Raw genomic sequence first — 14323 nt, 5'->3', positions numbered from 1 at the left:
CTTCCCTTCATTCTCTGCCTTATCTACTCTACTGTGTGTGTGTGTGTGTGTGTGTGTGTGTGTGTGTGTGTGTGTGTGTGTGTGTGTGTGTGTGTGTGTGTGTGTGTGTGTGTGTGTGTGTGTGTGTGTGTGTGTGTGTGTGTTTATATGTTTGTGTTTGTTTTAATGGTAAGGCGGGACATTTTAGAGGGATTGTAAATCCTTGAATATGTGCACGCTCTCTTTTTATTCTGCATACCCTTGGTTGCCAGATTATTAGATACACCTTGCTGAAACTAAAGCAGTCTAATAGACGATCACTTCATTAAATTCTACTGTCATGGGGGTTATCATATGCAGTGTGTAACTGTTATAGAGAGATGTTGATTCGACTTGATGGTCGTTTTGGAGGCTGTAGTGTGCGGGGCTATTGAAGTGTGTCATGTTGAACCTGAGAGGTGTTTCTCCCTTCATTGAAACACATGGGATGCATGCATGTGATGGTGTGTGGGCACAGGCCGGTTATTTCATTCATATTTTTTAAATGCTTTAGGTATAATCAATAATACATTTACAAACAATGTCATTTGCGGTATTTGTCAAAAATCATTTATTCCAAATTTCTACAGTGATACAACATTTTACAGAAGAACAGCAACAAAATACTGACAAAATTGTCCGTCACTGTCCTGGTCTTATCATCATTCACTGGGTTTATTTTCTTATTCATTTTAACAGCTGACAGCAGAAAAAGAAACCACACAAGCTCCCCTGTCTAGACTTCTATCACCTGACAGCTCCTCAGCCTCCAACTGTATCTTCACCCTGGTGACCCCATCATTCCGCTCACTAAGGAATGATTCAGAAGGTTGCGCATCCCTTGGCTACTTAATGGCATTTATTGCCGCACTACGACAGTTCCCTTAAAATAAAAGAGCAGTCAGAGTGAGTTTAAGTCAACGGAAGTATAGGTTAAAGGCTCCAGTAAACCCTTCAAACTGGCACTCACACACTGCGATATAACCATGAAATTGACACCCTCTCTGGGAAAGTTTTGACAGCTGTGCCAGGTGAGGGGAACTATCTGCATGCAGATAACTTCTCATACAACGTGCATCACACACAGTCTCGTTCTCTCAAGGGCTGCAGGCTCTGCTGTCAACATTTTTGAAAGGTTGAGTCAAAGACAACAATACACCTAGCGATTCAACAAAAGTGGAAGATAACACTAAACAAGAAGATGAGCTTTTGAAAATGAATTTTCTTGAAACCACTTGCTAGTCATGGATTTTGTACTCAAAGCATCCCAGCAGCCACATTTACTTTCACAGTGATACGTCCTAAATAACACATTTTTTATGATGTTTGTGTAACCCTGATTTTGTAATGCCACCCACTGGAATTGTAGTCTTGACAACTATTTTGGATTCAATTCAGAGGCATCAACTTTCTTGACTCACTCCGCTCAGCAGTTGAGTTTTTTTTTTTTTTTGCACGGTTTGTCTGTCTCTGCTGAGGTTGCAGCATTTCTGCAGTTGCTCTCTGGCTCTGATCCATCGCCTGTGGTGACTTGAAAAATATATTGATTTTCATCTGCCCTCGCCTCGTCATTGTTACTGTTGGAATTAAAATGGAGAAATGGATCTCTGGCAGTCATCAGTATTCTGACCCCATACTTTTATGAATAATTCCCAATCACATGTGTGACTGAGGAAAAGTTTACCTTAATTTTAAATCAACATTGGTGAAGTTAAGTTAAATAAATACTGTTAAGTTGCAACCTGGCAGGTTTATTTTTCATACTATATAAGGAAGTTAACTCTTGCTGTAGTTTTGCTGCACACTAGCTTATAAACCGGACTGTGGTAGAAACCTCCAGTAGCTCTACATTCATACTGCAGGCTCCGTTTTCAGAATGTCATCATCAAATGACCTTGATAACTTTAAAATTGCTGGTGTGATGAATGAATATATCATTGTGTGCTCAGAAGAAGCCCTCATTAGCTTCCAGGAGTTAACGGCATGGCTGTTAAATTTGTGAAGTTGCATCGTAATCACTGTAATATTTGTCATTTAATAGCCCTTCATATATCTGTGTTACTATGTTTTGGTTGTTGTGAATTACTTTAAGATTATAGTTATTACATCATTGGAGAACCAAAGACATGAACCAAAAAGGTTGAGGTTTATTCATGAAATAATTATTAGTCCGTTGATGTATAGGATTGTTTTTTATTATTCATTTATCACACGTGCATGTCTGAGGGCGGACAAACAGACCCAGAGGGGCCGTCTAGCCCATAATGCATCTGGGGAACCTGTGGTTATGTATTGAAGTATGAGTGCTTTTGTATAGATGCGTTGACCCCTCGGTCAAAACGGTCATAAATCCTCTAGAACAACTTTCTCTGTGATTAAATGGTCTTCTGTTACTGCGGAGCCACTTAAATGGATTTAAAAGTGATGCCAACCAATCCTGTACTGCTGGCGAAAGCAAAAAAATTGGAGGGATTATCAACACAATAGATGTAATAGATGCAATGGAACCAAGTCAAAAGAGTGTAATAGCACTGGATCTTAATCATGTTACCTTTCTATCGGATTATTTTTTTTCTTTTTTTTGCTTATAGCAACACAGCCCCCACAATCCCCCTATTTCTTCCCAGCTCACTTTGATATTTTGAAAAACAACATTGTATTAGCGTTTCAAAGCATCAACGATGCCATTTTGAGATTTGATGGTGCCATTGATCGCCCAATGTCAGCTGGGATCATCTCCGGCCCCCCGCAACCCTGACCAGGATTAGCGGTGATTGATAATGGATGGATGGATGGTGCCATTGAGCATAGCAACAAGTCCAGGAAGTGGCCAGATCCAAGAATAGTCTCAAGATTGGCTCAGCAGACACTGACATAATTCTCATATCCATACCTGCATGCCAAGAAAGACTTTGTAGAGCAAGAAATGCAAACAAGAATAGCAGCTTTAAGAGAGAAACATTGCTGCAACTCAAAAGATAACTTAACTGTGGCCTGATGTTGCTGTCTGTTGCCGGCCAACCTCCTTGGCTCAAACAGAACTCCACCAGCAGGACTGTCTCCATCTGTGTGTCCCTATCTAATGCACTCTATCTGATACCAACGAAGAACATTACACAGTGTTGTGACACCTTGTCTTTTGAGGCCTCATGTAATCTGGGTTGTAAAGCCCGTTGTGCTGTTTGAAGTGTAAATAAACATGGCACTGCGACCATGCAATAGTCTTTAGTATTCATGAGCTAAATTCTCTAAAACCTCTCTGGACAGTTTCTACATTTAAATGGGCTCCATAGACGGCAAGAAGGGTGTTTAATTATCTATCTATTTATTTATTTAGGTCTCCAGACTTTATATCTAAAACTTATGGTATGACGCAGTTTTCTTCTCTCTTGCAGTGTAAATTAATAGCGCATTAGATTTCCTCAGGGCAGATTTATCAACTCATTGTAAAAGCTCTGGGTGCAGCATACGGGTGACTTATACAGCTGCCCTTGTGCTTTAGTCATCAATCTTTCTTAATGCATACTATATCGTTATGGCCCCTGTGTGGCTGGGTATAAGATGAATAAGAGATGTATCTCCCTGGATTTTGGCACGCAACTGTCACCTTCACGCACCTGTTTTACGTTGTAGAGCATTGAGAAATGTATGTCTTCAGACATGCACACGCATTACCGTATCAAACCCCAGTAAAAGTCATATCCAGCAAGAGGAATTTCCTGCAGCCTCCTCGTCGTTCATAAAGCCAAGAAAGGTTCATCCTGGCATCCCTTCCGCACCCAATTGCCACTAATGCCATTAAGACACCATGAAGGACCGATTTTGTACTGTGACTCACTTGCAGCTGCCGCCCATTCGACAGCTGGCAACGCATTCTTTCACTCACAAGCTGCAAAATTATTTAGCCATTTTCCCATTATTGTTGAGCCTGAATGTGCAACCCCTCGGTGTTTTGGTGACGTGGTGTGTTTGCATATTTCCTTGTTTTGTAGAATTTGTTGATGTGAAACCCTAAGCTACGTATACTCAACCCACTCACAAAAGCAGCTTTTTCCCCCAGTTTCTGATTCAACAAAAGCTAATAAACTAAGGTTTTCAACACTATCCTAAATCAGCATGTCACTCCTTCCTGCATTTTGAGACATAATAATTTATTTAGCTGAGAGAGTCACAGTCAGGAAAGTGAAAACTGAATCCCAGTCTTAAAAAACGTCAAATCCAACAAATCCATGGCGGTTACACTCCCACTGGTTACACGGTGTTGACTTCCAGCAGATGGGCTGCAAATTTAAGCCTCCTGTCACCCACCGATTTCAGTCGTGATTTCTTCTCCCTGCCAGTGTCCATAAGTGTCTGTGACCTTGCAACCCGTATTCACATCCTCTTAATGGAAAACACTCACAAGATTTACAATAACATTCACTTCAGCACTGTTTCACAAGGACACCGATGAGCTTAGTCTAGTTCACTCTCGCCCTTGAACATTTTGATGAGTTCAAGAAACACAAAAAAAACGCTCTAAATCATTATTTTCCAACTATTGCTGAACGATAATGAGTTCAGCCAGACCTTTCTGTTGTACTGCATCTTGCGTTACAATAAGTGACTTATAACCATTCACAGTTATTATTTTGGAGCTCACTACATTTTACCAGCTAATTCGGTCTAAAATTAGGCAGCGTATCTCCCAAGTCCACAAGTCTCCATATTCATATCAGAAAAGAAACTAGACATATTAAAGTATCAATATGCCCCCTAATAGCTCCCTGGACTCAATTAAATTTTAAAATGTGTGTGCTATCTTTTTTATCCTCATTTTTTCCCATCCCTCTCTGTCTCCCCCTCTCTCCCCCCAGCGAGTGCTTAATTATCCTCTGTCTGTCTGTTTGTGTGAGTGTATGTGCTTGTGTGTGCATAAATGTGTGTGTCTGGCTCTGGTTGTATGTGTGTGTACTAACGTGTCTGCCCTCTGCCTGCTCTCCAGCTCACTCCTGCAAGCAGCCGCGGAGCCCGGCCAACGCTGACGTCGGAGGTCTGGACCTGCCCTCCTACGGTTATACCCTGGTGTACACCTGTCAGCCAGGTTTTTTCCTCTCCGGGGGTTCGGAGCACCGCGTCTGCCGCTCTGACGGCAGCTGGACTGGCAAGGTGCCTGTGTGCAGAGGTACGTGGTCGGCGGGGGTCTGCGAGGGCAGGTGATGGGAGAAGACGGTGTGCAGGAAGGGGATGTTTGAGGGGAATATTGTGCATAAAGGTGGAGGGCAGGGCGCTTTAGAGGAGCCTATACTATACTTGTGTGTGTGCTTAGTGTGCCAGAATCCATCCTTTGTGACGTTTTCACTACCGTTCATTAATATTTAAATCAAATACGACACTAAACATATATAATGAGACATTTTGGTTTCTGTTTTCTGTAAAGCCACTGTATCATTCCACTGTCAACTAATTTGCATATGCATGTGTGGGTTCTTTAAACAGTGTGTTGTAAATGTTTGCATGAACGGAGCTACCAGTGATCTTACCAAAGTGAGGAAGAGTTTAATGTAAGCAGCATGTTACAGTTGAGCAGTGTTTATTTCTCCAACATCCTCCTGCTGTTAAGCCCTGCTGTGTTCATCTTTGTGACATACATATTTATGTTCCTCTGCAGTCGGTTCCAAATCACACGAGAAAACTGTCAAACCCATACCAGGGACACCGAGCCCGAAAATGAATGGTGAGTTCATTTTAGGAATTTTAATTTGTCCAGCACTTTGTTTTATGACCAAATACCTGACGTCCCCATCAGCCTCAGCTCTACTTCATATTTAGTGCTTATTGGCTCATTTTAATTGGCTAACATGCTAAACTAATATGGTGAGCATTGTCAACAGTATGTGCTTAAACCTAACATGTAGCATTCCTCTACCAAAGTGTCACCTCACTGAACCCCTAGCATAGTTGCAGTCTTCTCTCATTCTGTAAAGATAGTCAATAAAACATAAACATACAAATCAGAAACATTCTATCAATGTTCAAATGTACCCAGGAACGTGAAACTCTACTGTGAAAGAAAGTGTCTGCAGTATTTATCTCTTAAAGAATTACATTTCACATTTGTTTAGTCAGTATCATACAAAGTAACAAGCTATTAGCAACATCAATAATGTTACACGGCATCCGAGTCCCCTTTCCACCTCTTAATTTCGTGCCAACAATAATTATTCTGACGATTATTACGTTTACTTCCTGTTGCTAACTACAAGCAATCACCTTTCTCCAAGGATAATTGACTCATAATTCCAGAGTAAATAATTTCCAGTAGATAATAGCTGTGCTGTAAAAGTTCTCCAAAATGTTTAGTCAGCGCAAAAAGTTTTGCCGAGTTCACAGTCCAGAGTTATCTCTTTGAGAATGTATTTATTTATCCTGCATTGATTGTCAAAGCATATAAGGAACATATTATTCAAACTGAATTTAAAGGCTGTTATGAGCTGTTTGATATGTTGATTCCGATGCATATCTAATTGCCATTTTGCAGTGTGGGTGCAAGTATTCAGCTTGCATTTAAAACATAATATTGATTTGATGTTTTGTTAAAAAATAAAGAAACACATAATAGGAATGATAAGTTCCACATTTTTATACCGTTTTTATAACATGCATTATACTAGTATAATGGTTTGGTACACCATAGTTCTTTTATGCTCTTATTTTAATGGCATTATTTAATACGTTTTGTTTTATGTTTCTTTCCTGAAGTTCCTGACGATGTCTTTGCCCCGGATTTCGTGTGGAAGGGTTCCTATGACTACAAAGGCCAGAAACAACCAATGTCTTTAACAGTCACAAGCTTTAACGCCACAACGGGAAAAGTCAATGTAACTTTAACCGACAGCAGCGTGGAGTTTCTGCTCTCTGGTAAGTCATCTATAAATCATCTGTCGACTACTTCCTCCCCTCTCCTCCTCTCGCTACCTCTGTGTGTCACTTCCATTTATTTTGAGGGTGCCTCGTGTCAATCAGTCAATCACCAAATGATCTCATGCATGAGAGGGGAAATTAACTATTGGCTCTAAAGACGGATGTATTAGTCTACGCTGACTGACTATCTGCCCACTCAGGAGTCACTTGTCTCCTCCAGTCTTCCCTCGGCTCATCTTTTCTTTCTGCTTCTCTTCTGCCTTTCTTTGTGCTCTCTGCTTCTTTTTCCTGTTGCCGTTATCGTTCCCCCACACTCAAATTGCTTCATCTCTTTATTCACATCAATTTGTGATCGCCTCTTCTGCACCTTGTAGGAGTGTACAAGCGCCAGGAGGCACGGTTAATGCTCTTGCTGTACCAGATGAGAGCGCTGGCCCACAGCTCCTTGAGCAGGATTACTGATGAGACCTGGGCAATGGACGGATTTGTGAGTATACACAGGAATTTGAAGCTGGCCTGTAATCTGTTGAAAAATAACCAAGAGCTGTGACTGCCTTTTATGCATTTATTTATTTATTTGTTCATTTTGACAGACAAGTAGAATATGACAAGCAATAGTAACTACTAGACTGATTCAGAATCCTCATTATTATTTGGTTTCCTCACCCTACTAACTGTGAAATAATAAATACACGAAAAGTAACTGAGCAAAGTGACATAGTTATTTCCAGACTTATTGTTTGTTTCTGTTTACATATACAGTATTCACATTGGCTGTGCATCAGTTGCACCAGTGGCTCTGTCTTATGAGCCATTTCAGCATTCCCAGGTTGACAATTTGCTAAATAAACTCCGATACACACCTGATCCCTGAGAGACCTGGAACGACAACAATTTTTTTGTCAGTGGAATTGAAGCTCCTCTTCTAGAATACAATTCAAGGTCCACTTAATAAGAACATGTGACAGCCGACTGCACACCACTGAGCTATTGATAGCATACTGCAGAGCTTCTTGGGCAGGGTTTACTAAAACAGAGCTGTTATTTCTGAATGTAGCATGACAGAATGTGCTGACTGTCGTGCTAAATACATTATACCGTATGTCGTTTTTGACGTCTCATGGAATAGATGCGAAGAAAAATCTGATTTTATTAATCCATTTGAAACAAAACATACCGTTTCTTGATCTTTGTGTTTTATTTTTCCTACTAGGTTTCAGCTGAGCCTGAGGGTGGCAGCTATGTGTTCCAAGGCTTTATACAGGGTAAAGACTACGGACAGTTTGGACTACAGAGACTGGGTATGTGTGCAAATACACTCACCATTACCATTGGTCACTTCTCGTCTTTCGTTTTCAGAATAAAAGTAAAGAAAGAGAGGATATTTAAACCCCAACTCGACTCAATCGTTGTGAATAAGAGATGAAATAGCAGATTTTGCCATTAGAAAGCTATTTTCACATTCATTGTACTGAAGCAGCAAGGTTTCTCTGCGCTCACCTTAAGTCTAATTCAGGGATGAGACTAAAAGATTCATACATGATGCCGTGACATCAAAACTTACACAGGTGTGACTTGGAAACTTGAAACCTTCAGCACACATACACTGAGAAAGGCTTTCAGTGAAGTCTTTGGGAATTCAAAAGTCAAAGTTTATGAATGTTTCAATGAGAAAGAAAAAAGAGGGTTAATTTAAAACCAGGTTTTTTGTGGAATGAAATGTGTTGTTTGATTTTGTTGAGACAGATACGGCAAAATCTCTGGCATGTACATATTTTGTCTTTCAGTGTAAATGGATCCTTCACTGTCACTATGACAACCATTATTCTCCATGAAGAGAACAGACATGGGGCATAGAACACAGAAAATGTTAGAACAGGTTTAATTTAAAGCAGTATTGTTAGGAATACAACTGAAAGCTGAAACCCAAAAGAAGTCCTTTTTCCACACGACTAGAATGGCCTGGGGGCGTCCAATAATTAATAATGGCAGGTCTTCATACTGTGCAGTCTGCCATGTCTGTCATTTTTCAAGTAAAAATTCCACCGCAAATTAGCAACCGTATTTCTCCAACTACCGAGGTCAGCATCTCTGGTGTTTTGGGTTGTGTTGTTGTGGGGGGGTTTGCAAGGCTTTCTGTTTCCTCTCCGCCTTTTTTTCTGCCTCCTTCCTAGAATTATGGAAGCTGCGTTGGCAATTCTAAATGAACATTTAGACAGCATTTTGGGTGCAAATTCAGGAGGCTCCACAGCATGGAGACTCACCCGCACTGGTCCCCAAGCAAGTTTATGTGAATATTATATAAACATAAAATGGCCTAAATATATATTTAAATATTATGTTTAATGCAAGCAGATGTTACGCTGAGCCTGGGCATCATCTCCAGTGGATAATGTGAGCACATTCTAGTAAAATCCAGACATCTGATCGACTTGCTGTGGGAATAGTAGCTTTCAATAAGTCTTGGTTAAATGGCTCACTCAAAGATTTATATCACTTTCTTTTAAAAAAGATAAAGCTGCATTATATTTGCTCCGTATTGACGGCATACAGAGTGTGTCAACCACGTATTGCCACAGTCATACAACACATCATGGATGATTCCCTTCCACATCATTGCCCTTCATTTCTTTGTGCTCAACATTCCTGTTGTCATCGTCTCATGATTGTCTTCGACAAGATTATCGCAGTCGCAGTGATCATTATCAGTAAGATCATTATGGTTGCCGTCTTTATCAACTGGCTGCGCCGTCTCCGACTTGTCATCATTGGGATCATCTTGCTCGCCATTATCTTCATCATCATCATCATCATTATCATCGTCACCAGCAGATGATACGTATTTTTCTATTACTCCATTTTGTTTAAGTGTTGTCATTCTTTCATTCACACATTCTGTATTATGACTATTTTCTGTATCCTCGTTTCTTAATGTGATATTTTTGTTCCAGGTTTGAGTGTGAGAGAGAACGTCACGGTCACTGACCCTGAAACCAACGGCTCCACCAACAGCAGTTCAGTTGCTGTTGCTATCCTCGTGCCTTTCTTTGCCCTCATCTTTGCAGGCCTCGGATTTTATCTCTACAAACAGCGGTATGTGGTGCATCCTGGTATATTCCATACTAGCTAAATACTAAAGGAAGTGACAGGTTTTCATGTCCAATGCTGATGTTGGAAAAAAGTTAGAAACCTGGATTTATGTAGATGTTTGTGCAGTAACAGCAAAAGGAAATGCACATCAAGACGAGGTGGATAGTACACTGTGGCCCACTTCCACAGCCTGCTTTACTGCAGGAAGGTTTCCTCGCTGAATGCAGTGGCTTCAAAGCATGATGCAATATAAGTCAACACATTACCACCCCATCAGACGGCAGCATGCGACAGCAGGTGTGAACACCTTCAAAATGATGTGTAACGTGCGACGTATGAGTGTAGGTTTGGTCTTAACTCAAACAGTCCACACACAAATAACCTGTGACAAATTCCGCTCTCATTATGTTCGTCACCAGTGAGCGGGCATAGAACTCCTCTGACTGATCTTTTTCAACAATAATTACTATTCTGCCTCATTTCCCTACTGCAGCTGTCCACACCACGATAATAGAGACACGTTTATTGGATTGGAAGGGGGAGACGTAATTGGGATACTGTCTCTCAACTAATATGCAACGTCCTTTTTTTTCCCTCTCTCTATCTCCAGGAAAACCGATAAAGCTCAGTACACAGGATGTTCTGTCCACGAGAACAACAACGGACAGGCCACTTTTGAGAATCCCATGTACAACACAAACACAAAAGCCGCTGAGGGGAAAGTTGTACGCTTTGACCCCAATCTCAACACCATCTGCACCATGGTTTGATGTCTGCCGAGTATGAGAGAGAGAGACAGAAGGAGAGAGAGACATACACATAAAGGGAGGATACAACTTCTCCTCGTTTCCTCACATGAATATATATTGACATATTTATATTTTTCTTGTTTCTGATGACGTACAACAAAGACACAGAATTGGTCAGAAATATAAAGCACACTTTCAGCAACACTTAACGCAGTTGCAATGGATCGTATTCAAAAGGTCAAAGGTTGAAGAGAGGGGGGGAAGGGTTCCACACCTTTCCAGATCTTCCCATAGTTCGGTGAAGAGAAGTGTTCTTTACACTCTGTGAGTGTTGGCTTTATGAATAAAAGGGCCTCTGGCATATAGATAAAATAGAGTATTTTATGCTCTGTAGTATAAATACAGAGGAGTTACTTCACAATGCCAAATGAAAAATTTAAACTTTTTCTTTTGAAGAATAAAGACCACATATGAACCCTTTTTAAAATGTTTGTCTAAGTCTCGTATTCATCCTGATTTAGAGATATTTCCTCTTATGGAGGTGAGGAGGCTCTCGACTATGAGTTGGTCAATGTAATATTAAGAGTCTATTTTCGAAGTAATGGAATGTGTGTGAGAGGAGATGAGGAAGTAGAGGAAAAAGCCCTTTGAATAGTGTCTGTGCTGTATTTCGTTCAATATGATATGGTCAGTTTTACCTCTTAATTGAGTGGTACCTCCTACTGGTGAAATATATGGCATGGGATTTAATTACTGAAGTGCAGTAGAATTTCTTTCGAGTGCCACCGGGAATGTTTGGGCTGTTATTGTTACGCTGCAGGCTCTCTGACAACAACATAGTAAATTTTCTTCACAAGAGATATCGTCGACATTAGGGTTTATCATCAAGTTGTGTGCCATGAATCTGTTTTTGACATAATTTGTTTAAATATGAGAGTTTAAATGGCTGATTAGTCTGAGATTCTAGTCGAAGCAAACTGTACTATAATTTCAGTATATTGCTCACTTGGGGCTCATCCATCTATTTAACCTGTTCTTAAGTTATTGAAACTGTTCTGAAAACTGATTTGTTTTAGGCATTTTTTTACAGTCTTCTCGTTTCCTGAAAGAACCAAATTTGGTGTGAATTAAACCCAAGCTCCGTGCCTGTGTATGTCAAGTATCTCAAAGTAGGAGCTCCTCAGTAAGTTATTTCAGGTTTTGTAGAATGACAGAGTTGAGAATATCTACAGCACACAGTACATACAGCTGGTCAGGTTTCCCAGAAGTTTATTTAAGCCTGGATGTCGGTAGATCAAAGTGAAATGATTGAGGTTGGATGAAGCTTGTTGTCTTGTTTAAGGTTGATAAAAGGGTTAGCGTACATCTGCCTTAGTTGAGCAGTGTTTGTGTTTCTATCATCCTTTTGGGAAACCGTGCCTTAGTGAGTATTTCCTTGATCCGTCCTCCTACTCTGAGACACTTGATGAATACACGGCCGTGGCCCATTTTATTGACACACACCGATACAAATGGTTATTTTAACGTCTTACTGAACCATCAGCTTCTGCCAACAAATGTACAGTACACATGGATAAATTTGCACACTTTAACATGAGCCACCATCATTATTGTCCTATCATCCGAGTCCATCCATATTTTAAAAAACGAGAAAATGAATTTGACCCTGTCATCACATTTCTACATCGTTGCAGTGCCTTCAATACTGTACGGGCATATGTTTGTAATCAAGACATAACATATATTGCATTAGTAAAACGTACATGGGTGTAATGTAACTGCACAGTTTGCAATGATTTAGCTGAGTGATATCAGCTCAGATGGTTTATCTTAGAAGAGGTGTTTGAACAGCAGCTCATTCTTTCATATCTGTGCATGTTGGCAAAAAGTGATCCAGTATAGCAACTGCTGCTATAGTACTTTGTACCACTATGTCGATTCCTGTCATTGCTGTTACATTTTGTACATTTATACAGTTTTGATACTGGTTTTGATTGGCATTCTTTGGCAAGATGTCTTGTGTTATCGATATGTAATATATTTTGCGAGTTCATATTTCTTATGGATGAGAAACTAAATGCATCTGGAAAAAAAAATATTATAAAGCAAGTCAGCCTCGCATACATCAGACTCTGGAGAAGAATGCTTTTAAATGTACCACACAATTGTTCCCATTAAAAAAAAAGAAAAACCTGTGTATATGAATATGTACATATGACAAGTTTTGTAAAGAGATATATTTTTTATGCAAATAAAGCATTTGTAAGTTATTGAATATGTTGTGTAAAATTTCACATGTAAATGTCATGTAAGATCAAAATTGGTTTTGTATTTTTTCTTTATCAGCAATGTATAAATCCTTAATTTATATATAAAATATAAAATAATGAAGTTCAATGTTGCTATTCTCTTTTATTAAAAGCGATGCCTCCGTTATCAAACTGCAGTATCTGCTACAGTATTTGCAGTGTAAGAGAATGTGTTGCGGTTTACTGAGCAGAGGGCTTTTATCGTTCAGTCTGCTGCTTCTCTCTGTTGCACCTTTACAGATTTTTAATGAGTTTTCCACTTGCTGACCACTGCTTGGTTTAGTCGAAATAAGCACTGATATGATCTCTCTGTCCAAGGGACACTGTTGATCTTTAAAGACTGCCTGTAGCAAAGCATGGTGGCCAGCAATCCTTGTTAACATTAACTGCTGTGAGCAAGAATACACCCTCAACCTTTAAAACGCATTTAAAAGTGAAGCGGTAGTATAATTTGACATCCCATCTTTTGCATCTCCAGACATTCGAGAGCAGACAGACTGCAGCATTAGCTACTCTAATTATACTTTGTCTCTGCTGTGATGTCACCTCAACCTGCCTCTCTGATGTTTAGTGCAGAAAAGTCACAAAATGAAGTGACATTTGAATGTACTTTACTTTTACATGCAAGATCATGTTCAAGAAGAACATAATTCACCATAATTCTACTGACAAATGACATGCATTTGTAACTGAACCTGTATAATTCCAGAAAACTGCAGGGGTTTGTCAAGGTTATCTTATTTAAAGTTGAATGTACTGTAGTTTGAGAAATGACAGAAAGGGGAAAGTCATTGGCCTGACATCATTGAAACAGTGAGACAGACTAAAGGTGGATAATTGGCACGGACTTGACAACATGAGGAGGTGGCCGTCTGTCAGGACATTATGTAACTGACCGAGATGAAGCTCATCGCAGCAATCAAAGTAGAGAGGATCGGCAAGGGAGTGTGACTGTGATCACAGAACGAAAAGGAAAGTATGAAGAGGCCCCTTAAAAATCCAAAAAGCATGCACTTGACTGGCAGGAACCGGTTTGATTTCAGACTCGGGTTAAGCACGTACTTTAAAGTCTAAGCCTGGGATTTGTGTATGGATTAGAAATATTTGCCAGAAGGATTTTCCATTGAAGAAACTCCGAAGCTTCATCAAGCAGATTTCACCCAAAGGGGTGGTGATGTAATGTAAGCTAGTGCGAGGCTGAGATGTCAAGTCGTGGTGTTTATTCAGTCATGGTGCAAGCTCTTTAAATAGCAA

At 40.0% G+C, this 14323-nt stretch overlaps 1 protein-coding gene across 3 annotated transcripts in view; it reads left to right on the top strand.

Moving 5' to 3' along the window:
* The window catches only part of LOC311024300 (CUB and sushi domain-containing protein 3-like), a 192417-nt gene extending 180346 nt beyond the window's left edge, over positions 1 to 12071 (top strand). For all 3 annotated transcript variants that reach the window (XM_084026640.1, XM_084026641.1, XM_084026639.1), the window contains exons 64-70: positions 5003 to 5182; positions 5669 to 5734; positions 6760 to 6918; positions 7296 to 7408; positions 8135 to 8222; positions 9873 to 10014; positions 10622 to 12071. In XM_084026640.1, coding sequence (XP_083882766.1) covers positions 5003 to 5182; positions 5669 to 5734; positions 6760 to 6918; positions 7296 to 7408; positions 8135 to 8222; positions 9873 to 10014; positions 10622 to 10781 — 908 coding nt within the window. In that variant the 3' untranslated portion in view covers positions 10782 to 12071. The remainder of the gene's footprint in view (positions 1 to 5002; positions 5183 to 5668; positions 5735 to 6759; positions 6919 to 7295; positions 7409 to 8134; positions 8223 to 9872; positions 10015 to 10621) is intronic.
* The last annotated feature ends 2252 nt before the right edge of the window (positions 12072 to 14323 follow it).

This window comes from Eutrigla gurnardus, assembly GCF_963514095.1.
Source record: "Eutrigla gurnardus genome assembly, chromosome: 14".
Lineage (NCBI taxonomy): Eukaryota > Metazoa > Chordata > Actinopteri > Perciformes > Triglidae > Eutrigla > Eutrigla gurnardus.
Note: the sequence above shows the minus strand (reverse complement) of the source record. Positions and strands in the feature narration are given on the sequence as shown.